General features: G+C 42.2%; 2 protein-coding genes across 7 annotated transcripts in view; both read left to right on the top strand.

The window, feature by feature from the left end:
- Positions 1-27,396, top strand: part of LOC121705195 (cation channel sperm-associated protein subunit gamma-like) — a 118,562-nt gene that overhangs the window by 49,528 nt on the left and 41,638 nt on the right. For all 5 annotated transcript variants that reach the window (XM_042086035.1, XM_042086037.1, XM_042086036.1 and 2 more), the window contains 6 exons: positions 3,371-3,487; positions 12,311-12,358; positions 12,615-12,756; positions 20,758-20,872; positions 21,136-21,297; positions 22,398-22,507. In XM_042086035.1, coding sequence (XP_041941969.1) covers positions 3,371-3,487; positions 12,311-12,358; positions 12,615-12,756; positions 20,758-20,872; positions 21,136-21,297; positions 22,398-22,507 — 694 coding nt within the window. The remainder of the gene's footprint in view (positions 1-3,370; positions 3,488-12,310; positions 12,359-12,614; positions 12,757-20,757; positions 20,873-21,135; positions 21,298-22,397; positions 22,508-27,396) is intronic.
- LOC121705196 lies at positions 13,264-17,543 on the top strand. 2 transcript variants are annotated; one of them, XM_042086040.1, is made up of 3 exons: positions 13,264-16,523; positions 16,643-17,222; positions 17,475-17,543. In XM_042086040.1, the coding sequence occupies exon 1, from the start codon at positions 14,823-14,825 to the stop codon at positions 15,699-15,701; it is 879 nt and encodes a 292-aa protein (XP_041941974.1). In that variant the 5' UTR covers positions 13,264-14,822; the 3' UTR covers positions 15,702-16,523; positions 16,643-17,222; positions 17,475-17,543. The 2 variants fall into 2 exon arrangements, with proteins under 2 accessions (XP_041941974.1, XP_041941973.1); XM_042086039.1 differs by having other exon boundaries at positions 13,264-17,222.

The raw sequence follows: 27,396 nt of genomic DNA, 5'->3' as shown, positions 1-27,396 counted from the left end.
CATTTTGAATATCAGTGTCGGGTGAATTAGGAAATGCCTTATGGCTGAAAGCTGCTTGGGATCCCCCCCGTCAAGCAATAACCATACAAAAAGTTAAAAACAGATGACATGATGCGCGTCACTGCCATAATGCGCAAATAATATAGCCTAGATATTCCAATATATTCAAATACATGTGTTTATTTTAGAGGCGATATTCGAACATCATTTTTGAGCAATTTTGACAGCCCTAGTCCACTGCAGGCTACGCCAATCGTCTATTAACACCTTCCACCTAACCCCGGTGAGTGGGGGTCGCTATAATGCGTGTGAAATAGCACCATTGAGTAGCCTATGCGAAATAGCCTTAAAATCGTTCCGGTGTTGTGTGCCTTCTGGTTTCTCCACCTACTGGTTTCCTTGCGCGTGCATGCACTGCAGCAGTTGTCAGACATTCACAAACAAGTTGTTTTAGGCGGTTTAAAGTCTTTTTTTTTATACGCCATGAGCGCTCGGCTACATTACAGCCACTCGGACAAAAAAAAACATGTAAAAAAATATATGTTTTGAAAACTAGCATTAAACTGGATTCGATTCCGCAAAAGCAACACACGCGTGACTCTCTCCATCCTAATTCCCTACTCTTTGAGCCAACTAATATGTTACGCGAATCAATTAACTATTGTAGGCTACCATTAATTAATAACATAGGTAACATGTTGTCCAGGCTATCTGAAACAAGGGGTTGCCTCTCATCTACAACAACTGGTTACCTTGGGCTGCTACAGTCGTCAGTGCACTGTGCACAGTAGGCCTATACTACTCTTTTTGGTTGATCAACTAAAAATAAAAGATGTATTTGGTGATGACGTTATTGTAGGCCTAGTAGACCTAAATTCTGAGAAATTAAATGGTACGAGAAACGATCTACATAGCGCACCAGACCGCGATGTCTTCAAGGGTTGAATGAAGGGAGTTTGCAAAAATTTGTGTATTTTTCAAGTCAATAAACATTCTTAATTTTCGAATGTCTTTGTCAGGGAACATCTGACTTTTAAAAACCATAGGCCTGGTAGTCGCTCAGACAAGGAGTTATAAGATAAAGGCAATACCATTTGTGTCGCCTAATGCAGTTCAGTGAATTAGCAAGATACCATCAGAAGCCAACAATGATAAAGCACCTTTGCGTGCGCGCTCTCTCCCCTGCGCATGAAGCTGTCTGCGTGTTGTAGGCTAGATTTGCGTGAGTTCTTTCTATCTGCTTTACTTTTGTGAGTTGCGACCACCTAGGCTATATTATAGACGTTCTATGAGGTACCAGTGTTTAGCTGTGTCACAAAATGATAAGCTTTGTCAGACTACTTTTAAAATGATATTCAGGGCTATATACATTTTAAACATTTGGGGCTGAAGACCCCACAAAGCCTTGGGAAGTGTCAGGAATTTTCATACGAGAGACGCTCTCATTGGTGGTTAGTATATGGAGTAGGGAATTGACAGCAACATATCCAATCACATTATGAGAGATTCTGAATTTAACATAAACTGCGATGTTTGATTTTTAAATTAATGTAAATTCAGCCGGGACTGTAAGCTGGCACACGTGGGTGCTCGATGTTTTCAGTGGGTGCCCGAGAGACGGAGCACCCACGGTATCGGCGCCTATGTCAAGCGTATCTTGCGGTTGCATCCATTACAAACAAACATGCAATGTGAACGTCTGGGATTGGGGAGAGCACTAAATGCTCTTCTGAATAAGCACGAAGTCAAGCCTTTAAATGAAAAACACTCTTTAATAATCAAAAAAATAAACGCTAATGAAGTAAACTTGTGTCCATCAAAAATTGTTTATCGCCTGTAACTCCGTGATAACAGGACGTAACAGGAAGGCATTTGGCTGAACAACGGAGGTTAATATGCTCTATATTTTGTCCAAATGATGTCTGTCTATCATCGTTGCACTCGGAGAAAACCAGAATGTTTAATTTGAACGGGATTCACTCGCCGTTAACCAAATATTTCTTTATTAGGGCAGGGCAGGCATATTTCTGGCTATTAAATTATTTCTAAACCAGTCTGCTAAAGTCTGTAGTGAAGTCTGTGTAGGGTTTTCCAGCTCCATTTCTTTTTACGAGACACACTGCTCACCTCTGACCTCTGTCGGTTGTTGCAGCGTCGTTGCAGCGTCACTGGAAAAATACAAATTAAAGTTGCGTGATGCCGCGTGATCCCGTGCGCGGACCGCGAGGGAAGCTGGCCAAGTCGAAGCACTGCCCACTGTACTTTGTTTGCAATATTTCCAGACTGCAACCAGTGCTGCTGACAGCTGAAGCCGCAAGAGACAGAGGGCTGTATTTTGGGCTCCATCGCATGGCGTAAAGCTCGTTATTCCCCCGCGCAAAGCTTAATTCGGTATTTTGCACGTTTATTTTTTAAACATTGTGACCAGGGGTGTGGCAATTAACAACCTAGGGAGGGTCCTGGCGCGTTGTCTAAAAATCGCTATCATACACCACCTAAACCTGGTCAGAAGTCAATGGCGAGTTGTTCATATGCTATTTTAAGAGCGCATGTCAACAGTCATATTGGCAGGTGCACGCACCATCCTTCTATCATTCATGAACGCACACCAGCGCACGTCCATGCAAAGCATTACAAATTGCACGATTACAATGGGAAACATCTCATGATGAGTAGTTATTCACCATCATTTGCAAATTGGTAATGACGGTTAAAAGTGATTAGGGGAGAGGCGAGAGACACATTTGGAGCACAGCTGAAGACGCACTGTCACGAGATATAAGCAACTCCTCTGCAGGATAAATGTTGTTTTATTCAGTCATTTGAGCAATATTAGGGTAAGTGTTGCTTTTTCCAGCCTATGTTTTCGGTGGTAACCCATTGTCAGTCAATAGTGAAAGTAACTGCATATAACTGTCCTGTCGTTGACTGACTCCTTGGTGAAGTTAGTTTCACTTTGCCAATGAGTTCAAATAATAGATGGTTTAAGAATGACTATTCCATACGGTCTCGCAAGCAGCCCCCTTCAAATCCGCCGTTGAATGCCAAAATACCGATGCATTTATTTGACATATCGCGCGTTGCGCCGTTAAAGGGAATGACAGATGTCATTCTCATTGGTTTAAAATGATGTTACGCCCCAAACACACCCATATGACTGATTAAAAAACCTAGGAACACCTTGTCGCGCAATTCACGCCACGTCTGATAACGAAACCTCTCCCAATGTGAACTGGACATCCTACTAAATTTGAATAGACTTTTGACGAGTGACGATGCACTTTAGAATGTCATGATAGGGCCCAGAAAGTGGTATGTCATTGTGCATGAATTGTGGTAAAATAAACTTGCCTGGTTTTGCTTTTTACAGATGAAATATGTCTGATAAGATGGGTGACACATCGGGCAGACGAAGATGGGACCAGCATTGTTCTGGCGAAGTTCTATTACAGCCGATCACACTGGACTTACCACGTTGTCTTGCATGGTAATGATGCACAGTACACAGAAATAGCATAACATTTAACAACATTAAACAAAATTCAAATGGGCGATAACTAGAAATTACATCTCAATCTCTCAACCTACTGAATTCGAAGTCCCTCTTGCTACTCTGAAATCACCGGTGTGGAAGTATTTTGTCGTTCATTCACGTCAATTAACACTAACTTGTAACTTAGCAAGTGAAACGATGATCTAGTTACAGTCCAAAATTACTTTAAGGCTTAACCCTTTGCAGACTGTGCCGAACATTCCATTTTTTCATACTTGATGGCCTTATGGCACAAAAAGGCTTATTGTATGATTATGCTACATGACAGAGATACAATATACCCACCATTGTAATCAGGAGAAAAAACCCTTTCAAATGGTATAACATATAATTAATAAGTTTGAGGAGAACATACATCATTTTTAAAAAGTATCTTTAAAATTCAACCCCAAAAAATACGAAAATATCAGTTTGTCAAGATCAATCTCATTTGTCTCCCAATTTCTATTCTAGACACAATTGTAGAGTACAATTTTATCTTCTACTCATTGATAAAAACAGAATCAATGTGTCACCTTTTGTTCAAAAGTTATGATAAATGTATTAGACCTTTGCAGACGGCACAAAACATTACGTTTTTTCATACTTGATGCCCTTGTGAGACAAAAAGGCTTATTGTGTGGCCATGCTACATGACAGAGATATACCGACCATTGTAATCAGGAGAACTAGCCCTTTAAAATGGTACACGTCATAGTGTACCACACATTGTTTTTAAACAAAACCTTAAAAATTCAACATCAAAAAACGCGAAAATATCAATTTGTCAAGATGAATCTTTCTTTTCACCTAATGTCTGTTGTAGATATAGTGTGCAAAGGATAGCCAGTGTTGTGTTCTCCTCAGTGAAAAAAAACAGAATCAATTTATCACCTTTGGTTCAGAAGTTATGATTAATTTACTCATAACAGTAACAAGTAGAATTTTTAAAGAGTAGAATGTTTTCATTTTCCGGTTTGGCATCTGACCTAAAAATACAGATATAATGGGCATGTAAAAAAATAAGATGTTTTACCATCAAAACAAGATGCAGTGTTTCCCACAGAATTGAATTCTATTTGTGGTGGTAGGTTTGCAGAATTAACTCAAATGCAACAGTTTTTAACAAATTAGTGCAGCCCAGTTATGATTCTAAACAGATTTAAGCACAATTTAGTACAATCATTGTGTGGTGGTCAATGTTGATATTGTGGTGGGCCGCCACAAATAAGTCAATGTATGGGAAACACTGAGATGCATAGCTCAATATGGGATGTCTTACTGTACTCTGAGGAGGCTAAATCAATTGTGGGGAGGACAGATAAAGGCTGAAAGACAGACTAGCTGATTGTAACTGCTTCTCCGTGTGCTTCATTCTACTATGAAAACAAGAATATAGAGACACTGGCACATGTGTTAGGTTTACGAAAGGGGAAATAAATCATTTTATTTAGAAAAGTCTTAAACAATTTGATTAAAGAACCAGGAACAACAACTTCAGGTAAATAACATAAACATATGTTTACAAACAAGTGGTATCTATTAGAACTACAAGAATGACAAGACAACAGTATAACAAAGATCAACAAATCTTACATGGTGAACAAAACATCAATTCATACTAACATTCACACACACACGCACATATATATATATATATATATATATATATATATATATATATATATATATATATATATATATATAAACAATTTAAACATTAGAAGAAATTGAATACATTTAACAACCATACAGTATATAATTCGATACAATATATAATTATCAATATCATTTGCCCTACACATAAGGTGATACACTAAGGCCACATTCACACCAGATCTGTGGTGTGTAAATTGTCACAGCTGTGGCATGGTTGTGTGTGTGTGTGTGTGTGCGTGCGTGCGTGCGTGCGTGCGTGTGTGTCCATCTAAGCCTAGCAGACGATGGGGTGTAAATGCTATTGGAGTTGGTGTCTGCCTGTGTTGGAAGGATAGGCAAAGTGTATGCTTTCTACCTGACATGGGACTTGACCAAACTCAAAACAAAGAAATTGTCAGATAAGAAAAGTAGAAATTGAATTACAAATCTAACCAAACTATTATCACTATAATCCCTGTCATTGTTGTTATAAGCAACACTCTTAACACAACCAGAAATGTGCTTGCGCCCAGTTGGGCGCACACACACACACAAACATGCTTACCCAGCTGAGGATGATGGGAGATTACTCTCCTCCTGTAGCACATCATTGTCTTCTTCTTCATCCAGAAGCTATACCCATCCATGTCCCATGTCCATGCCATCGTGGTCCTTGGGGTCATGTTTGCCATCAGCAGTCGGCTGCTTTTACCCCAGTTGCACGTACTTCTCTCCCTCCATCTAAAATAACAAAAATCAGATCTGATAGTGAATAGGTTGTTTAGTTTTATTTTACATTACTTCCACATAATCTTAATCACCACCTACCATGACTCTTTTCACTAAAAGTATTGTCACTGGAGGACTTTCATATTGCTTGGAGAGGTAACATTAGTCTCAGAGCTCACTACTAAGTGTTATTGCCTTGGCTAAACCATACATAGCATACCAGCTTACAAGCAAACATTGATTCATGAACATGAGTCAGGAGATATGACAGAAAACATCTAGACAGCGTATGCATACACATACACACCGTGCATTTTGCTGCAGTTGCGTAAAGACTATTAGAAAATAATGTGTAGACGAGTAGGCTTGGGTGTGAGCTCCCATCATAGTTAGCCATCCAAAAACCTCATAATCTTAGCAGCCAACCTGACAGTCTTCAGTCATGCATTCATGAAAACAGCAGTCAATGAATAAAATCCTTACGTTACACCATCGGTGATCAAAGACGTCAACTCTTTATTTTTCCTTCACGTAGTAAAAGAAATTCGCGCCACAAATCCCTTAACCAATCATATCGCCAGAAAGCCTATGATGTGACGTTTTTGAGGAAGTTTTCATTGATAAAATTGGTTGGGGTATGGCGGAGTTATTATATACTGGGGTACCGAAATTAGAATGGGCCGTCTGCAAAGGGTTAAAATGCACATTGATAAGTACATATTCCATGAACACTAACCTTGGGTGCTGAAACAATCAAATTATCATTCTGTGTTGTTTCATTTCACTATGTTCACGTCTCATTACAACCTCGCGGTTGGAACGGTTTCAAAATAAAAAGCGGTTTCAAAATAAAAGTCCGCCGAAACAAAAAAGGAAAAGGCCAAAAAAGTAAATAACATACAAGGAATGCATTAATAGTAATATTTTAAAAAAGAGCGAAAATCGAATCGTGACTTTAAAATCGAAAATTAAATCGAATTGAGGATTTGGAGAATCGTGACACCCCTACCGATAACCTCTTTCACTTGTTGAATCAGTCAAATCATTCAAACATTTCAATATATGGGGGATTTGCATTCCTGAGGGTCTAAGCTTTCAGAAAATATGTGGTTTATATAGTTGAATCAGTTTTCTCTAGAGATGCACCGATATGGAATTTTAGGGCCGATAATGATAACCGATATTTATTGGTTTGTTGTGGCCGATACCGATATGATAATCGATAATATTGCTCTTGAAAAAAAAATTGTGAAAAGTGATTTGGAAACAGCATTTAATAAGCATCATTTAATTCACCCTTCGCTAAGCCACACCCGAAAGCCGCCACAGGCCAATCGTGGCTTAGCAACCAGTCACTAGGCACAGGAGGTCTGACAAGCTTTTCGAGTTTGCCATGTTAACCTGTGGAGACTGCGGCCTGTGGGTCATGAAGGGCACTTATTTGAATGTATGGTGCCCTAACCCACGTAAAGACACAGTAAAATAACATGTTACACTAAACTAAACGTGATATAATTGGGAACACATGTTGTTCTAACTATAAATGGCATATTGCATGATATTTCCATAACCTCGAGATACACGCTTCACGATGACGGCAAGAAGTTGTTAACAGACGTTCACCAAGATGTATAGCCCATCAGCAATCTATTTAAAATAACACCTATTTTAAGTACCATTCCTGATATGTCAAATATTGAAGTTGTGGGAAGTACATAGCTTAAATGGTATGTTTCTTTCGTCCCCCATGCCTGTTCCATTCATTCTGGCCAGGAGAGTTGAATGAAACAAAACGCACATTCGACTTCTGCTTAAATAACTCATGAACGGTTTTGTTCAGAGCTGAAATTCCAACTGTAAGAAAAAGAAAAAAGGTAGTATGAAAAAACTGGGGGTCGAGTGTCACTCCCGGGATGTTTTTTTTATTCTAGTTGCTAATCACACCATTTAGCCGTGACTTGAGAGGGACAGGATTCAGGAACTAAAGACCCATCTTCTGTCTGACTCACGTCACGTTAACCCATGCATTAAACCATTAAACATGTCACTTGAACGCTTGAACATAACGGTAGTTCACGTTGACAATGGAGAAACGCTTAGCTTACTTCGTTTATGACAGAAATGAATTTTTTTGCCAACATGTTGTAGAAACACAACCCACAACACTGCCTTTATTTGGTGCAAATCTCCTTTACTTTATAGTCCGCGATTCACATTAGGCCTACTAGGCCATCACTGCAAGTGCATACAAAATGTTTTTGCCCAAGTTTTGCCATTTACCTTCGTTACTACCAGCCGTTGCTTTTTTACTGCGTCGATTCGCGATTGAGTGTGCATCTAATGTAACAGCGGTGTCTTCGCGGAGACATCCACTCCCTAGTTTCATTTTTGTTGTGGTTGTGTGCTAATAGGCTACTATATGGGAAATACTTTCAATATGATCAGCTTCAGAAATGAATGGGTTTTCCTTAGCCTGTGCTACACCTTTCCACCAAGTTGTGCGAACATTAGTTTTTGCGATGTTGACAAACAAACATGCGTAGCACATGGAAGCTCTTGATAGCGCATGCCACAACGTCTGTAAACAATATATTTATGGAATAAAACTAGACAGGTACCTCGGATTAGCATTGCTGTTTATTGTTAAACTGCAATTTTCAGCGGCCAGCGGAGGGTATTTAGCCTACTATGCTTCCGGACAATATTTTGCGTCTCCCCTAATTCTTAAGCAGTGGCTACGCTAAATGAAGAGGAAACACTGGGAAGAAAGTTAATGTTTGAAATAGGCTACATCAATAAAATATAATATGTAAAGTGAAACTGGACGGGCCATAATAACCTCTAACTAGTTTTAGGCTACTTGTTGTTAAATTGCAATGTGAGCGGCAGCCAGCAGGGGAGGATATGTCAGCAGGATTATTTAAAAAGCAACTGCAACTACATTGTGCGTCTGCCCTGATTCTGATTCCATGGCGGTATTAATTAAACCGTGGGGGGCCGCCATGCTGAAATAAACGTAGAGGAAACACTGTAGTGACAAAATATTATTACTTGCCTACTGGTCCGGGTGAATGAAACAGGGGGACAAAATAAACATGCAGTTTGCTATGTAAACATCCCACAACTCCTTCGATATTTTACAATAATATCCAAATGGTCGTTACTTGACACCAGAAGCAACCGCTACCTGTAATAGCCTATGCGAGGAGTCGGCAGCAGTAGGCCTATGCAGCATTCATATCAGACGAGCGGTAAAAAAGTTCAGCGAATTTAGCTGCTGTTGGACATTTCTGAAATGGTATGCTGCCAATTCGTGGGGTAGGCTATATCAGACATGGAAATATGTAAAATGCGAGACATTCGCGCAAATAATGATGTGCTGTTAACATTCACAAAACAGCGATTTTTGAAAACTTCCTCATGATGAACAGGACCTTCAATATATGGTCACAAGATTGAATGCAACATAAAACAATTACCATTTTAATTTTCTAATCCTTATTAATGCCAACATTTCATGTCAATGAACCTCTCGGTGTGCTTGTTTTTCCGGTGTGAGCGGTGTATGTTGGGTATTTCTCTTACCCCTCGGTTTCAAGTAAGCTCCCGATCTTGCTTGGTTTTAAGGGGTATCTACCCCTTGCCCTTATCCCTACCCCTCGATCGAAATGAGAATTGAGATAGCCCTTCGTCTCACGTGCACGCGCAAAACTAAGGGGGAAAATAGAGAATTGAGATTGGCCCAGATCATTTGCCCTTTCCCCATCGTTCATTGTAACTAACTGTTTTTTCTTAGAGTTCATATTTGTGATCCCTGTCATGGAGTCCCAGAGGTTTTTTTATTGTTCATATGGCTGAAGAACTCTGTTGAGTTCTTTTTGAGCTGTTGCCACACTCGCCCGGTGCTTATTTCTAAATGCCAGCTTCTTTTTATTTATGCAGGCTTTAACATCCTTGTTAGTATGAGGCTTATTATTGGAAAATAGAGGGACCTCCTTTTTTGGTATTATGCAGCCCACACAGAATTTGATGTACTCTGTAATGCTTTCATTAGCTTCATTAAGCTCCAAGCTGTGAAAGATGTTCCAGTCTGTGCACATAAAACAGCCTCTCAGGGTCTCAACGCTATTCTCAGTCCACTGTAACACCGTTTTTTGTGGAGGCTTGGGTGACTTGAGCACTGATTTGTAAGTGGGCAATAGATGTACCCGTCACATGGTCTGAGTTTGATAGCGGAGGAAGTGCTTTAGCTTAAGCACCTTTTATGTTCCCGTAGCATTTATCCAATGTTTATTTTGACGTGTGCCGCATTTAACATACTGGTAGAATCCGGGTAGCTCGAGGCGACTTTGGTTGAAATACAAGCCTGGGTAATATTTGCCTACCAGTAGGGCTATCAGTCCACGAGCACTAGAAAACATTGTTTTAATTTTACTCAATGGAATAAGAGCTCTTCTTAATATTTTATATTGTTGGTTGATTTAACACTGTTGCCAGTGAAGTCGTTGTCCTACCATGGGTAGGCCGCGACTTTTTGTAGGCATTCCAGCCTACAAATTAATATAAAGTAAATCATGCATAATTAAAAAATAACTCAATTTAGGCTACTTGGCTACGCAATAAGGTTTCCATTACAGCACAGCACACGTTCAATGAATGAATGAAAGTGGCTGCCTTGTCTTGCAATAAACAGCGGGTGGAAATCCCGACACTCTTTCAACTACATAAAACGTAATAGTGAACCATCAAATACCCCCCAGATTTCAGTGCCCATCAGTCCTAACATTTAGCAATATAATCACACAGACCAAAAGGAAATTAAATCCTAAACCAAACCGAAAATCTTCTGCTTTTAATAGCCTACCGGTATGCCGCTCCAAACGAAACGCATGTCTCTTGTTACGCCCTGCTCATGGCACAACACAAAAGAGGCTGACCACAAATTCCAATTATAAATCAATTATATTTATTTAAAGTGAGCTAGAATGAATGATAATGTCTAGGGGGTGAAAATTAAGTGTATGGATGTGTGTTGGTCATATAAGCAATAAGCAAACGACAATTCCAACTGCAAGGTCCTAAATTGAAACGAGCGATAATGGTACCGAATTAAAGGGACACCAGGCAAGCCTGATGCTTTTTCTCTACGAAACTCCCCCTCGCTCGGTCTGAAGCTCTTTTCCTTATTGCCTTCACCTCATTTTGGGTGGCCCCCCAAAACATGTCCGTGGTATATAGCATCTGGCCCGCACGGGAGTACGACATCGTCAAACTATAAACAACGTAATTTCCCCCATTCATTCTTTATGGCGAGTGTTAACAGTACGTAATACTCTTTTTGTCCACTGGTGGTTGTTTTGGCGCTGTTTCGCGTTTGCCATTGAAAACGGAATGAAATGTAGGCCTACCTGCAATCAATATAAGAGGGCTATGCTGACTGCGTCAGTGCTCAAAGTATCCTAGAAGTTTATCATTTAATTGTTAATAACTAACTAACTTCTATTCAAGTCATATTTCTGGGACTTTCTGGGATAATTATTTCTATTTTTATTCACTCGTTCACAAAGTTCTCATCAGGTGAGTGAAAGTTAGAATGGTGGGTCATTTCAGATGTTTTTGTCAGCACTTCATAAAACTCTCATAGTTTGAGAACTTTAAATTATTTGTAGGATATTGCTTGTTCACAACTTGAGCTGTGTATGCAAAGACACAGAGTTCAGAGTTCACACATTTTTGAATAAAATACTTTTGGGACTCCCTGCTAATGCTTTTGGGAAAAGTCTTTTTATTAATATTATTTCATTTGAGCTACATTTTACACTGATATGACATGATGGCAACATAAACACAGCTAACAATGGTATGAAATTGCCGTAGCCTATGATTAAATGTAATGGAATATTCAACTAAGGTACACTGCTGTTGTTCACGGCACTAAGCTATTTATGGTTACTGATATACTTCGAGTCTCTGGCCCTCTCTTAGAGCCAGGCATAGTGAGCTGGCCCTCGGAAGAAAAAGTTTGGGGACCACTGGCCTAATTCAACAAAAGCCCAATGAAGGAAGGTGTCTGCTTGATAACTCCAGTAAAATGCTATCCAAGGCTGCTCTGTTGGTGATGTTTTTTGCCCACAAAGGTTGCCTTGTCTGTGATTTTGTTTCTGATGGTAAATAAGCTTGGTTAAATGGTTGTTGTTTCACCACTGTGGGAAATCCCCTACACACACAAGGAATTTTACCTCACCTTTGTATTATCTGAAATAGCCAGTCTATGTTGTTAATCTTGGTTAATCTTTTTAAGTCTGTTGTATAAAATGGATCTTGTCCAATGACCACATTATTGTGTTGGGAAATATACAAATAACTATGTGCACTTGACGTCTCACAGTAGAATTTATTTTGTATTTGTAGATCAGAATTTCCATCTACATGGCAAGTTACCCAAATATGTCCCAGAGGGTAAGGACCCCATTTGTGGAAATGTGTCTTATTTGAATAGCTGTTTCTGCTTTTGTGTAGCTCTACTGCTAGACAAAAGTCACTAAAGTGTGTGTGTGTGTGTGTGTGGAAAGGGACTCATTTATAGTTGTCAACAGTATGACATCTGACAATGACCAAACAATTGGTGATCATGTGTCTTATTTGAATAGCTGTTTCTGCTTTTGTGTAGCTGTACTCCTAGAGAAAAATCACTAGTGTGTGTGTGTGTTTGTAGATACCGGGGACTCATTCATAGTTGTCAACAGTATGACCCCTGACAAATCCACCGCAAACAATATATATGTGATTATGATTGGAATAGTCTACAACCCCAACAGTGGCATTCTGTACCTCTGGGGCAACTGCCTCATTTGCTCGTAAGTTTCACTTTTCTCATACTCATTCTCAGGAAATTGTCAGGATCCTTCAGGGACTGACTGCTTGTGTGCCACCCTGGTGGCCATTTTGTATATTTTTCTGTGTCATGTGCTCTGTGTTTACCTGTCTGTCATGTGTCTTTGTCTCCGCTCGTCCCCTTATATGGTCTGCACTTACTGTCTTGTTAGTTTCCCTCCGTTTCTGCCCTCACCTGTTCCCCGTTATTGTCTAGTTGGTCTCGTCCAGAAAGTCAACATGACTTTTAGGAGGGATATGTCTCTAATAGTTGTAGTAATAATTTCAATGATATTTTTATTTCATAATAAGTGTGTTTATGATTTCAATTAGTTCAAAAAGTTTAATATATTTGTTTTCTTTGCCAATCATTTCTTTAGAAAATAAATAAATACATATTTTGATGATTTTTTGCTGATGTTTGTCCATATAGGTGGTTAAAATCAAATGACAATATGTTTATCATATTGCCTAGGTTGTGCTGAAAAAAAGATATAAGATAGTCAGTATTGCACTTTCCTGAGACATCTTGTGATGTCACGAGAGGCTGCGTCCTGGAGGAAACTCCACCCCTCAACACACGATATCCCAACACACCTGAGACCGATCAGGGCCTGATGAACTGAAGGGCTTTTTAAGGCTCAGAGACACAGTTGGTGTCAGAGTGGGGTTTGGGAGACAAGCTCCAAGTTGTGCGCTCCCTGGAGGTATAGACCGTCAAAGTGGCCCGTTCCATGTGGATTATCTGAAGACTGGAATACTTACCGGACGACTGAAAGACCGCTGGATTGGCCACGGGCTGCAGCGCTAACTAAAGTAAGGCTAAAGACTGTTTTCAAGAGGACCCGAGGGAATCGGGATTATTATTTCACCGTTGAAGAGATTGTTTAAGTTGAAGATCGACCTTATCCTCAGTTACCCTTTTCTGTTAATTCCCAAGAACTTTATTAAAATCCTTCACTGTATTCTAACCTTGTGTCCTTGCACTACTTGAACTGTCCTGCTGAGAACCGTGTATCCTTTCATGATATCACATATGGTGGAGAATGTGGGCATAGTTCAAGCGCTAATAGTGCATGTCAGAGGAGGACACTGAACATTTGATTTTCCAAATTGGCCGTAGGCCTCCCACAAAACAAAATGGAGGCAATTTTGAAAGTCCTGGTGGCTGGCCAGCAAGCCCAGACGCAAGCGAACGTGGCTCTCTTGGAGGGGCAACCTCCTGAAGACCGAGGATTGCAGAAACAATTGGCCGTCCGTAATGTCCGCCCAGTAAGGGCGAGTGATTTTATATCCAAGATGGGGGCCCAGATGACGTTGAGGCGTACCTGCACGCCTTTGAAGCTACAGCCACTAGGGAAGCGTGGCCCAAGGTACAGTGGGTTGTACTGTTAGCCCCCTTTCTGTCGGGGGAATCGCTGAATGCTGTCCGGGACCTGGCGACTGACTATGATGCACTGAAGACGGGGATCCTCAGCAGAAGTGGGCATGGCCCAGCGTTTCCACAGCTGGACCTTTCAACCAGAGCAGCCTCCTCGTGCACAGATGCACGAACTTGTCCGGATCATGCGGAAATGGCTGGAACTGGAGAAGATTATGGCAGCTGCAGTAGTGGAGGCCGTTGTGGTGGACCATTACTTACGGGCCCTGCCTTATGAGGCGAAACGGCTCATCAGTCAACAGGCCTTGACAACAGTGGATCTAACCGTGGAAGCTGTAGAAAGGTACCAGGCCACAGCAGAGATGCTTCGGGCTTCCAGAAAGGAGCCCCGGAGTGTGTCCCCGCCACAGATGGGAGGAGCCCGTCCAAAGAACCCCAAGGTTTCCAACCCAGCCACTTCAGGAGCTGTCCAGGCTCCAGGGGGAGCCAGAAACCAGCCGGCACCAGGAAGAGTACACCGGGAGAGCGAAACCTGACAGTGTTACCGGTGTGGGGAGATGGGACACATCTCCCTGCTGTGTGGGAAACCGGCGGATGAGCCTATGCCCACTGCTTAGTCCTCCAGCTCACCACCCGCCCACCTTTTTGCTTCGCTCGTGGGAGTCGTAGATGGCGCCCAAGAACGACCCTCCCACCTGCCCGGTGACTGTGAATCACCATGATGTGGAAGCTTTGCTAGATTCCGGTAGCCGTGTCACCCTGGTGCGTAAGGATCTGGTGGGTTCATCGTGTCTGACCCCAGGGAAAGTCCTCCCGGTTTCCTGTGTCCATGTAGACACCAGAGACTACCCCACCACTGAACTCACAATGACCACCACCAGGGGAACCATACTCACGACGGCGGGTGTGGTTGATTCCCTACCCGTTCCTGTCCTAATTGGACGAGACTGCCCAGCCTTTCACCCACTGTGGAGGGAGACTCAGGAGAGGAGAGTACCTCGGAAGCGGAGAGGTAAGACTTATCCTGAGAATACGCAAGTGCAACCCTCAGAACCACTCACTCCAGCCTGTGCTCTTGCAGGGATTGCAGGTGCCCAAGCTGATTCAGAGACTGGTCCCGACACGGGGGAAGAGAACATGGTCCCAGGAAGTGCTCCAATCTTCAGCGAAGAAGACGTCCAAGGCACCAAAGAGCTTCCCCCTCTCACAGGCCAGTATGGTACAGCCCAGTTACAAGATCCCACTCTTGCAAATGCTTTAAGAAATGTGCAGGTGATGGAGGGAGTGGTGCTAGGGGATAGGACAAGCCCTACCTATCCCCATTTTGCAGTAAGCCGGGGGTTAGTGTATCAGGTAGTACAGAAAAATGGTGAAGTGCATGAACAGCTCCTCGTACCACAGCCCCACCGGGCCACCGTACTCAACCTAGCACACACCCACCCGCTAGGGGCTCACCTAGGGGTAGAGAAGACGAAAGAGAATCTTGCAACACTTCTTTTGGCCAGGAGTACACAAAGACATAGAGAACTACTGTTGGGGTTGCCCTGAGTGTCAGCGGGTGGCGGCAAAGCCCACATATAGAAACCCGCTCATTCCCTTGCCCATTATCGAAACCCCGTTTGAGAGGATTGGACTGGACATCGTTGGGCCCTTACCGAAAAGTTCCAGGGGACATCAGTACATTCTGGTCATCCTGGACTATGCAACCTGATGTCCTGAGGCCATCCCACTGAGGAAGGCTACGTCCAGACAAATCGCCAAGGAGTTGTTCCTTCTCTCAACTAGTCTGGGGCTCCCGAAGGAGATATTGACAGACCAAGGGAGTCCATTCATGTTCAAGGTGATGAAAGAACTCTGTGCTCTGCTGAAAATCAAACAGCTGAGAACGTCAGTCGACCACCCCCAGACCGACGGGCTAGTCGAACGTTTTAACAAAACACTAAAATCCATGCTGCAGGAAGGCGATCACGGAAGATGGGTGCAACTTGGATCAGCTGTTTGCGGTGAGAGGTACCTCAGTTGTCTACTGGTTTTTCACCCTTTGAGCTCTTGCTTTCCTACAGACCCCGAGGACTGCTGGACATCGCCAAGGAGGCCTGGGAGGAGCAACCGTGCCGACAGCGGACCCTGATCAAGCATGTCGGGGGGGCCATGAGAGAGCGAATGAAGGCCGTCTATCCCATGATGCGTGAACACATGGAGACTGCTCAACGGCAACAGCAAGCCTCCTACAACAGATCTGCTCAACCCAGAGAGTTTAAGTCCGGGGACAGAGTGCTGGTCCTGGTGCCAACCAGTGAGTGCAAATTCCTGGCAACCTGGCAAGGGCCGTATGAGGTTATTGAACGTGTGGGAGAGGTAAACTACAAGGTGAGGCAACCTGATAAATGAAGTGTCTGAGTTTGATGCATACCCAATGCCTCGTGTCGATGACTTGATAGACTCCTTAGGGCATGCTCGCTTCCTAACCACTCTTGACCTCACCAAAGGCTACTGGCAAGTGCCCCTGACCCCGGCGTCGAAGGAGAAGACGGCCTTTGCCACAACAGAGGGGCTCTACCAGTATACCCGGCTCCCGCTTGGTCTCCACGGAGCGCCTGCCACGTTCCAGCGCTTGATGGATCGCCTCCTCGCTCCCCACAAGAGGCATGCAGCGGCATATTTGGATGTTGTCATACAAAGTCCAGATTGGGCCATCCACTTACCCCAAGTACAAGCTGTGATTGATTCACTCAGGGAAGCGGGGCTCACGGCAAACCCAAAAAAAGTGTAGGCTGGCCTTCAGTGAGACAAACTACCTGGGTGAAGTCATTTTTGGCCTAGCCGGCTACTACAGACATTTTATTACGGATTTTGCTACCATTGCTGCACCTCTAACAGAGCTGACAACCAAACGCCACTCACGAATGGTGAGGTGGAATCCCGAGGCGGAGACAGCCTTCATCAACCTGAAGCAAGTCCTGTGTTCCAGTCCGATCCTGGTAGCGACGGATTTCAAGAAGGACTATATTGTCCAGGAGGATGCTTCGGAGGTGGGTCTGGGTGCTGTACTCGCCCAGGCACATGACGGTGAGGAACATCCCGTTCTCTACCTAAGTAGGAAGCTACTTCCAAGAGAGATGAACTATTCCACTGTTGAAAAGGAATGTCTCGCTGTAACCTGGGCCCTGGAATCCCTGCAGTTCTACCTCCTGGGACGACGGTTTACGGTGGTGTCTGATCTTGCCCTCTACAGTGGATGGCCAGGAACCGGGAGACTAACAGTAGGGTTACCAGATGGTTTTTGAGCTTACAAGCATTTAACTTTTCTGTTGTCCACAGGGCTGGCAAGCGCCACGGCAATGCGGATGCCCTCTCCCAGTGCGACGCCTTCTTTACCTCCTTCACCCCAAGGAGGACGTCGGTCTCGAGGGGGGGGATGTGTGATGTCACGAGAGGAGGGGCGCTACATTCCCCTGAGATGGCTGCAGTCACGGACAGCTTTGGCTCCATCTGCTGGTGTAGTTGGAAACTCCACCCTCCACCCCTCAACACACGATATCCCAACACACCTTAGACCGATCAGGGCCTGATGAGCTGAAGGGCTTTTTAAGGCTCAGAGACACAGTTGGTGTCAGAGTGGGGTTTGGGAGACGAGCTCCAAGTTGTGCTCTCCCTGGATGTACAGACCGTCAAAGTGGCACTTTCCACGTGGATTACCTGAAGACTGGAATACTTACCGGAAGTGAAGTTTCAGTTTGAATGAGTTCGAATAATAGACGAGTGCATACATGCAGGCTTTACTTTGCTAGTCACACACACGTTTAAGTAAACAAAGGTGTAATCCAGGTGTTGCATACACAGTCTGGCAGGCAAGCAGATTCCTTCCGACTGCTGACTGTTAAAATATCAACATGCTGTTTAATGTGCTCCTTGGTATTAAAGGGAATGACCTGTCACTCTCATCGGTTTAATAAGTATATATACTCTTTTGATCCTGTGAGGGAATTTTGGTCTCTGCATTAATCCCAGCACAGTGAGCTGCCTGCAACAACAGCTCGGGGAGCAGTGAGGGGTTAGGTGCCTTGCTCAAGGGCACTTCATCCGTGCCTACTAGTCGGGGGTTCGAACCGGCAACCCTCCGGTTACAAGTCCGAAGCGCTAACCAGTAGGCCACGGCTGCCCTAATGTTATGCCCAAAACACATCAATGACTGATTAGAAAAACATGAGAACAACCCTTTTGAACAATGTGCCTGGTGTCTGGCAAACTTATTACGCCATCAAGATAGCGATTTTGGACTGGCCACACCCTAAAGGTATTAAAACCATCTGTGTCAGACCGTGCATTTCAGATCGCTAAAATAGGGCTATGGTTATGGTAATCTCGTCTAATGCATTCCATGTAATGGTATTGCTCAACACTGCTTTTGGTTGGCTTTAACCAAATCTTTAACTTAATTCATCTTTAATTAACTGGTTCTACCCATTTCATGCGTCTGACCTAGATCTGGCCCCAGTGTGCATGCACTGGGGGTAGCACAGGAAGATTCCGTTTTCAAACTTGGGCCCTGTGTGTTAATTTGTATAATAGAATGACAGGACACAAAGTGCTACAGCATGCCGCCACCACTGGTTATAGTATACAAATGGGGTTCATTTGCATCATGTGGCTGATGCAATTAATCTGTTTAACTCATTGAGTGCCAAAAACGTAATATTACGTTTTTCCTTCCCATGCGTTGAGTGCCAAAAATGTAATATTACATTTTTAGCTCTTTTTTTTTATTATGAAACTAGACACTCTAACACACCTTAAATGTGATTTTGGGAAATGAAATATATGACAATCGAAAACTCATGAAAAAATGTCCAGATTGTGCGTCATCATAACTCGGTTGCCGCTTTGGGTCGAATCAGTGACACATGCACGTCATCTCAAAACCAGGCCATTTTCGTGGGTCTATCACTAGGTGGCAGTCTCACCAGGTCTCGCTGATCACTTCCTGGAAAGTTTACAGGCAACACTTAATACTTCATGAAAGACGTTATATCTCCATTTCTAGAGAAAAAACAGCGATTTTGATGAAAACTAGCCACTGTTTAGCTTGGGATTTCTCAGGAACAGAGGCGTTAGAAATACACGGTTTGCACCCACTGAGAGCTTAAAGTCTCACCTTTTAAACGAGCCATTGTATGTGTTCAAAGCTATAACGCAGAATATGCTGTGGCTGTACAAAAATCATCAACAATGGTCTAGATCAGCCTTTCTCAAACTTCTTTGACCTAAGGCCCGGTCATGGCAGACTTTGGGGTCATAGGGCCCTGCTACACGTTTGGGGTCATAGGGCCCGCGCATACACAGCCCCCCCCCCATCAAATTATCATGATGATTATCATTATCACAATTATTATTATGCTATATTGTTATACATGCACTTTCACTTCAAAGCAGTCAATGTTTAAAGTGCTAACATTGTTCACAAAACGTTTGTGAAAACATGCACATCAGAGGACTGCTTTACTAATGTAAGATATAATAATTATAATAGTTAAGTTAATTGCTTTTGCATGGTTGCATGATGCTAGCATGAAAAATACTTCTCAAAACAACAGCAACTATATGGGTGCTATTGTTTTGGAATGTTTCCCTCATGTAAGCAATGCATCATACACTGGTAAGCAAATGGAGAAAAAATGTACATGCTTTTTAAAGAAATTTAATTTGAATGCCTGAATGTAAGGATTCAGGAAACAAAAACAACAGCAACTATATGGGTGCTATTGTTTTGGAATGTTTCCCTCATGTAAGCAATGCATCATACACTGGTAGGCAAATAAAGAATATCTGGGTTCATTGAATTCAACATAGAATTTTAGAACCTTCAATGGTAAACGGCGGAGCAGATCTCTAGAGATCTTTAATAGGAAAACTAATAAGGCTACAATATCTTTTGGCCACGTTATATTCAAATTTGACTATACTCAGAGGCCTACTCAATGCTAGACAGTGTATTATACAGTCTCTGCTCTGTTTATATGGAAATTGCAAGAATCCACTATTAATCCACTATTAAATGCCGGAAATTGCAAGAATCCACTATTAAATGCCGTTAAATAAATAAACAGCCTTCCGACAGGTTGAAGCGGAGCTTTGCTACCAACGTTATCGGGTAGTTTCGGTTTCTGTCGCGCGCACACATGCATTGAATGAACGCTCATACCACTACTTATGTGTACGGCTCTATGTCTAATGACATCGAATTAGCAAGTATTTCCTCTTGAATGCAGAAACGTTTGTTTTCTTTTTCTGTCGGTCCGCGGTTCCTTGATCAATTGCGCAGCAAATTATCACACGAAGCACCGGGCCTAATTTCACTCCACGGCTCTGCGGACCAGCAGTCTCCACGTTGCGGACCGGTGCCAGTCCGCGGCCCATAGTTTGAGAAACGCTGGTCTAGATTGCTGGCACTCTAGGACAAAGCTTCCGAAAACAGCTTGGCATTCAATGAGTTAACACCATATGAGAAAATGGGAGTCCTTGTAAATGCAAATGACAACAATGCACATTTCTTCCCATCTACAATATGTGTCTGAACTAATTCATGGCTTTCTATCATCTTCAGTTTTGATGAAGGAAAAACGTTCCTATTTGTCCGAGGTTTCCCGACCACAAGGTCCATCAAATACTTCAGTCTGTCCTACCATGGAGAGTTTGCCTTTGTCACGTATCATGAAGAGGTCTGAGTTGGACATCTATATGTTTTTCATCCACTAATGATAGTCAGTGTTTTTGTGAAGTCCCTCTTGAAACATCAGTGTTTCTTTCAGTTGTGCCATACAGATATATCTCTTGCAAACTGTAGTATGTAAGACTTGTGTTGATCTTCAAAAGATTTTACACTTATATGTATTTTTTTTGTTTGTGTGTGTGTAAATGTTTGTGAGAGTGCATGGATGCTGTTTTGCATTTGTGTGTGCGTGTATGTGTGTGTGTATTTTAGGTGTGGTGGGGGCAAGAGGGGGTGGACACAGTAATAAGGGTGAAGCCATCTCCCGGATATTTTGTTTTTGGAGGTCTGCAGAGCCTAAAAGGTTTTAAAAAATATATGTGGCCATCTGATTTGGTAACAGTGTTTTGGGACATTGAGAATCAACTGCAAGAGGTATACTCAACACTCATCACATATTATTTTATATTGTATTGAACAATGCAAACAGTCAGAATGCATTAGTGCAAGTGATCAGGGGCCGTATTCACAAAGCCTTTTATCTTACCATTAGGAGTACTCGCACTAAAAGATTTTAGCTAGGAGTTTTCTCTTAAAAGTTATTCACAAAGCCTTTCAGACCTACTCTTAGTAAGGAAAAATTACAACTCCTAAACTATGATGCACGAGCTTGACTGAAGTGGCCACCTTGATTGGCTGACGATTGTAACGCGGGAATGATTCCAACCACCTCCCTTATGATGATGAGTGACAGGTCTGGGAATGCGTCCGCTACAGAAGTAGTGCGAAGGACGGAAGATGATGAATAACTGAATAAAAAGGCCTAGCCTAAATTAATAAAGAGTAAGGCAAACTGAAGCATACGGATTGATGCAGTATCTTTGCAACATTATTAAATTAATCTGTCACCATATGCCTATGCCTACGTTTGCAAAGAGGAAAACATTTTAATTTGATTCACAATGAGACATTACATATAATTTTCATGTTGACAATGAGCAGTTTTGGTTGTTGGTGGTGTTATTGCATCCCTTAGTTATGCCTACAATGCAAAATTGTTCCCTCGCGATTGGAGCTCCTGTAGCCGCATAGGATTTCAAAACATTGTGACTCGAAATGCCACAAAAAGCGGTTTGTGAATAGGTCTTAGTGAGTTAGGAGTCCTCTCGACTTCTTTTAAGCTGTCCCAGACTTAGGTGCTACTTTTAGGTCTATAATGCTTCGTGAATTACTTTTAGTGAAAAAAATTAGGAGTCCTAAAGTTAGGAGTGACACGCCCATTATTTTTAGGAGTTGCTCCTAAATTCGCTAGTTAGGAGCTACTTTTAGCCTTAACATTCTTTGTGAATATGGCCCCAGATGGCATTATTCAGAACATAATTAATTAATAATTAAGAATATTTTAAAAGCCTGTGAATTTGGTTAGTTAATTCACATTTTGTACGTAATGTTTTAATTTAAAAATGTACTGTAAGTTTTGTTACGTTAATCATGGATTTATGTCCATGTGTGTTTATGTGCATATATTTCTACAGGTCGTATATTATGAAGTTAAAAGAAAAGCACATCTTGTGAAGAGGAACTTACCTGTAGCAGAGATTTTGTCCTACAATCTTTTCACTGAGATGTTTTGGACAGAACAAGGGTTCGTCAGATCTCACTAACTAAAGGGTGCTGTTAGAAACCATTGATGCAGAAATGTTCAGAATTGGGGTCAGAGTTCACCTAAAAGTGTCCTTTTGGTAATTAATTCCTGCCTGATTTTAGTTGCTCGGTATGAGGCTTTCTTAATCATATTTTCCATTCCATGATGCACCTAATTTGACAGGTCTGGACTGCAGACAGGCCATTTTAGCACTTGGACTCTTCCTGTATGGAGAAATACTGTCTAAATACAGTTGTGTTCATAAGTTTACACAACCATGCTAAATTGACTAAAAAGAAAAATAACAAAAATCATCTTTTGGAATTTTATCTTAATGCGTTAATTAAAAAATAAGTGATGTTCCAAAACAAGTAGTGTAACGAAATACAGCAGGGCTGTACGTTAACTTAAGGGGTTAAAAGTTTTGTAGCACCAGCCACAAATTCTGTAGCATCAATATAAAACCTCTAAAATCTCTAAAAACAATCACAAGTAGGGCAGTTCATCACAGTTCATCAATTGTGGTTGGGATCTAGGCCTACTGCAACTGGATTGATAAAAGCTCATGTAGTTGCAAACATCTCACCTGGCTACATTGTGTTTGAGATGAACAAAAGCTATCAGCATGATGTTATTTGGTTGTTGTGTTTTTGTAAAAACAAAAAAAACAATCCCTGACAGTTCCATGCAGTTAGACTTTTTAATGGGTATCAGGAAGACAGGTCATGCCATTGATTTTTTGTTATTTTTTCTTATTCATGCATTGGAAGTCAGTTCATTTATTTTTGAATAAGTAGAAGATATGCTGAAGATTTTATTCCACTAAGATTTAATTCACGTTTAGTTCATATTTCTAAGATTTTAGATTAGAGTAACCCTACATTCAACCTTATTGTCATTGCACGAGTGAAATACCGTAATTACATCTAACCAGTGGTGCAAATGAGTAGGCTAACTGACATGTCAAACAGTGCACCCAAATGCATCCCTAGACTGTTCCATACACATAGGCTACAGTATGTAGCTTACTAAAGATAGCTGAAGGTCTGTGGCTAACGCAGTTGTAATTAAAGTGTCGTGAAGGTTTTTTCGGAACCGATCTTGTATAGGTTATTAAGCACTACTAAACGAGACTGTTGCGCATGAAGTGGGCTCATATTTGACAGATAGAAGCGAACGTCCCGGTGGACTTTTTTCTTCTAAATTCTAGATCTGAATGGTGTTGTTTGGATACTAAGTTGTTCGTTTAAAACTGAACTAAAAATGCAAATGCAAATGCGATTGCCACAAACTTCTACAGTTTGTAACTGATGGATAACTTGTAGGCTATTGTCACTTGCGGACTCGGTCGGCGTGCTCCGTATGTAACTACCTAAACTTCCAAACTTATCTATCTTAAATCTCCTTGTTACCATCTACTTTCTACGGATTTACTGGCTACCGATTATATCTCGTGAACAAACTCTTGCATAAACTGTTGTTGCTCGAGGCTTTGGATTATCGGACTCTATAACCTTGATCGCCAAACTTTTCTGTCAAACGTTAACGTTAAACGTTAAGCCAGTATCAAGGGCTGCAAATAATACCGGGCCAAGGAAACGATATCTGGAAGAAGAAAGCATCAAATTCCTTCTAACGTCTCTCAAAACTAGTGACTCAATATAAAAGTGAGATCTTCTCAGATTACTTACCCGCTACCTGTGTTCGAGTTATCAAGGAACTGCACGATATCGCTGTTGCTAGCCAACTAGCAAACAAACGTTTAAAAAACAGTTGACACCGGCGAGCCCTCGCCGCGACACGATGCCTCCCCTCAGCTGTGCACCAGGCTGCGACTCATGCGTCCTTCTCAGCGAAAAGATAGTGGAACTCGAAGCCAGAATATCGACCCTCCATCAGATTGAGAAGGATGAACAGTTCCTCGACACCATTCTCTCCGTAAGTAACGTTACCTCTCTTACACACACAAATGCCAGATGCCCTGATTTCACTCTGTCCTCCAATACTTTAACCATGCCATGCACTAATGCAACTTCTGTCCCTGTTGCCTCTCCCCGGCCTCTGCTGAGAACCAAGCCTGCTCTGCTGGCCAGCTCCACTCCACACCAGCCTGAGCCATGGCGTAGAAGCAAGCATCACAAGCACGGCAGACGGTCCGGACGGCACTCAGGCCCAGCCCAACCTATACGACTGGAAAATCGCTATGCCATTCTGACCGAGGATGAGGAGCCCCTCCAGCCCCGAGACAACCATCCTGGTCCCTCCTCAAAGTCGGCGCCCCCCCGACCCCCTCCTCCCCGGACCTCATCAACCTCCACCCTGGTCATCGGCAGTTCCATGGTTAGAGACCTCTGCATTCCCCCATCATGTAGCGGTCCCTCCAAGGTCTACTGCTTCCCTGGTGCCAAGGTCCTTGACATCCAGCAGAAACTCCCAAGCATCCTGGCCCGCCACACCAAGGTCAACAACATCATCGTACACGTGGGCACGAACGACATCAGAGATAAGCAGTCAGTAGCACTGCAGGAAAACTACAAAACTCTCATCACCACTCTGATGGGCACAGAAAAACGCTTTGTCATCTCTGGGCCTCTCCCTACCTACAGAAAAGGTGCTGAGAGATGGTCCAGACTGTTCGATCTCCACACCTGGCTCAAACGCTACTGCGCTTCCCTAAGCATCCCCTATGTCAACAACTGGGGCTTGTTCTGGGAGAGGCCCAGTATGCTGAAGCGTGATGGTCTCCACCCAAACCAACATGGAGCCAGGCTACTCTCTGACAACATAGCGTCCACACTGAGACATTGACATTCTGTAGAAAATATTACAGATTCACGCCCCCCAGGTATTGATTCGAATGGCATTATACATGTGGATGAGTCTGAGAATGTTTTCTGCAGGGTAACATACAATACTACTACCATAGATCAAGCCGTGTCATGCAATAGCATGACTTATGCTCATAGTTCTATTCCAACGTTGATTTCTACCCAACGTATAGTAAAAAGAAAAGACAAATTTAAAACTAGAAACCTAACAAATATTCTTTCCATACCTCAGCATATTCCTCAAAAGCCAGAGGCATTTTCAGCTAACATGGGTTTACTAAATATAGGTGCACTTACTACCAAAACCTTTGCAATCAATGATTTTATTAGTGAAAAAAAATTGGATTTTCTGTTTCTTGTTGAAACCTGGCTGACTTCAGACAGCGAAGCTGTTCTTGTTGAGACTTGTCCCCCAAATTATAATTTCTTCCACTCAATTAGACAAGGCAAACGAGGTGGTGGAATTGCCTCCATTCTCTCAAACAAATATAGTTGCACACGAGTCAACTTTGGCGAATTCGCTTCCTTTGAGTATATTGCCCTCACTCTGAAGGCTGACCCAGCTGTACTTCTATTAACCTTATACCGCCCTCCTAAACTATGGACTGGCTTTCTCGACCAGTTTTCTGAACTTATGTCGCTCATCATCACTAGCTATGTTCGGATAATTGTAAATGGCGACTTCAATATTCATGTCAATAAGACAACTGATGCTAAAGCCAGTAAGTTCCTTAATGTGTTGGACAGTTTAGAGCTAAAGCAGCATGTTACAGGACCCACCCACAACCTTGGCAACACCCTCGATCTAGTCATTTCCAGAGGGATAGAAGTCACAGACTTATCAGTAAATTATATAAATATGTCTGATCATCATTGTGTATCTTTTAATATTGTACTACATACTCCAAAAATTCATCCCGAAATTGCAATCAAATCGCGACTCTTGGACATTAGAGCAGAACAGCAGTTCATAGCTCTTATAGACTCCATAAATTTAGATATTTTACATCATCCCATTGATCAAATGGTAGAGGCTCTCAATCGTGAATTAGGCGCTCTGCTTGACAGAGTGGCACCCTTAAAGACTAAAAAAAGGCCCTGTAGCAAACTGACACCTTGGATGAACGAAAATATCCATGATCTAAAAAGATCATGTAGGAAAGCTGAGAGAACATGGAGAAAAACTAAGTTACAGGTTCACCGTGCCATTCTAAAAGAAAAAATTGCAAATTATAATAGAGCTATTCGGAATGAGAGGAGGAACCACTTCTCTAAGGTAATTGCTGAAAACAGTGGAAACTCTAGGGTGTTGTTCTCTACCATTGATAGGCTATTGCATCAAACACCTTTTGATACACTCAGTCAGGCATCCTCTCTAAGATGCGAAGAATTTGCAGACTTCTTCAAAAACAAAGTCATTTCTATAAGGGAGGCTATTGGTAACACAAGTAATATGTTTGATAGTACACCCAAAAACAGCCCCCCAAAATTAAGGTCCTTTAGCACTATTACTCAATCTGAGCTTGGTAAAATTATAACTCAAACCGGCTCCTCAACATGTGTTTTAGATCCAATCCCTACTACATTCCTCAAAAAAGTATATGATGGCTTAGCTCCCTTTTTTCTCAAGGTAATAAATACCTCATTAGAAACAGGTATATTTCCAACTGCTTTTAAAACCGCTGTTGTGAAACCTTTACTTAAAAAGTCAAATCTTGACCATACCAATCTGAGCAACTACAGGCCTATATCAAATCTATCGTTTTTGAGCAAAGTACTTGAAAAAGTTGTTTGTAATCAGTTAAATACCTTCCTCAACGAAAACAGTATCCTTGAAAAATTCCAATCAGGTTTTAGATCAAATCATAGCACAGAAACGGCTCTAGTAAAAATAGTCAATGATCTCAGACTAGCTACCGACTCAAACAAAGTCTCAATCCTTATTCTTCTGGATTTGAGTGCGGCATTTGACACCATTGATCATAGCATCCTAATTCACCGCCTTGCGAAGTGGGTGGGTCTCTCTGATAATGCTCTAAACTGGTTTCAAACCTACATTAC

Source organism: Alosa sapidissima, chromosome 3, assembly GCF_018492685.1.
Source record: "Alosa sapidissima isolate fAloSap1 chromosome 3, fAloSap1.pri, whole genome shotgun sequence".
In the NCBI taxonomy this organism is placed as follows: domain Eukaryota; kingdom Metazoa; phylum Chordata; class Actinopteri; order Clupeiformes; family Clupeidae; genus Alosa; species Alosa sapidissima.
The sequence above is the reverse complement of the archived record's forward strand: the minus strand, read 5'-3'. Positions and strand labels throughout refer to the sequence as shown.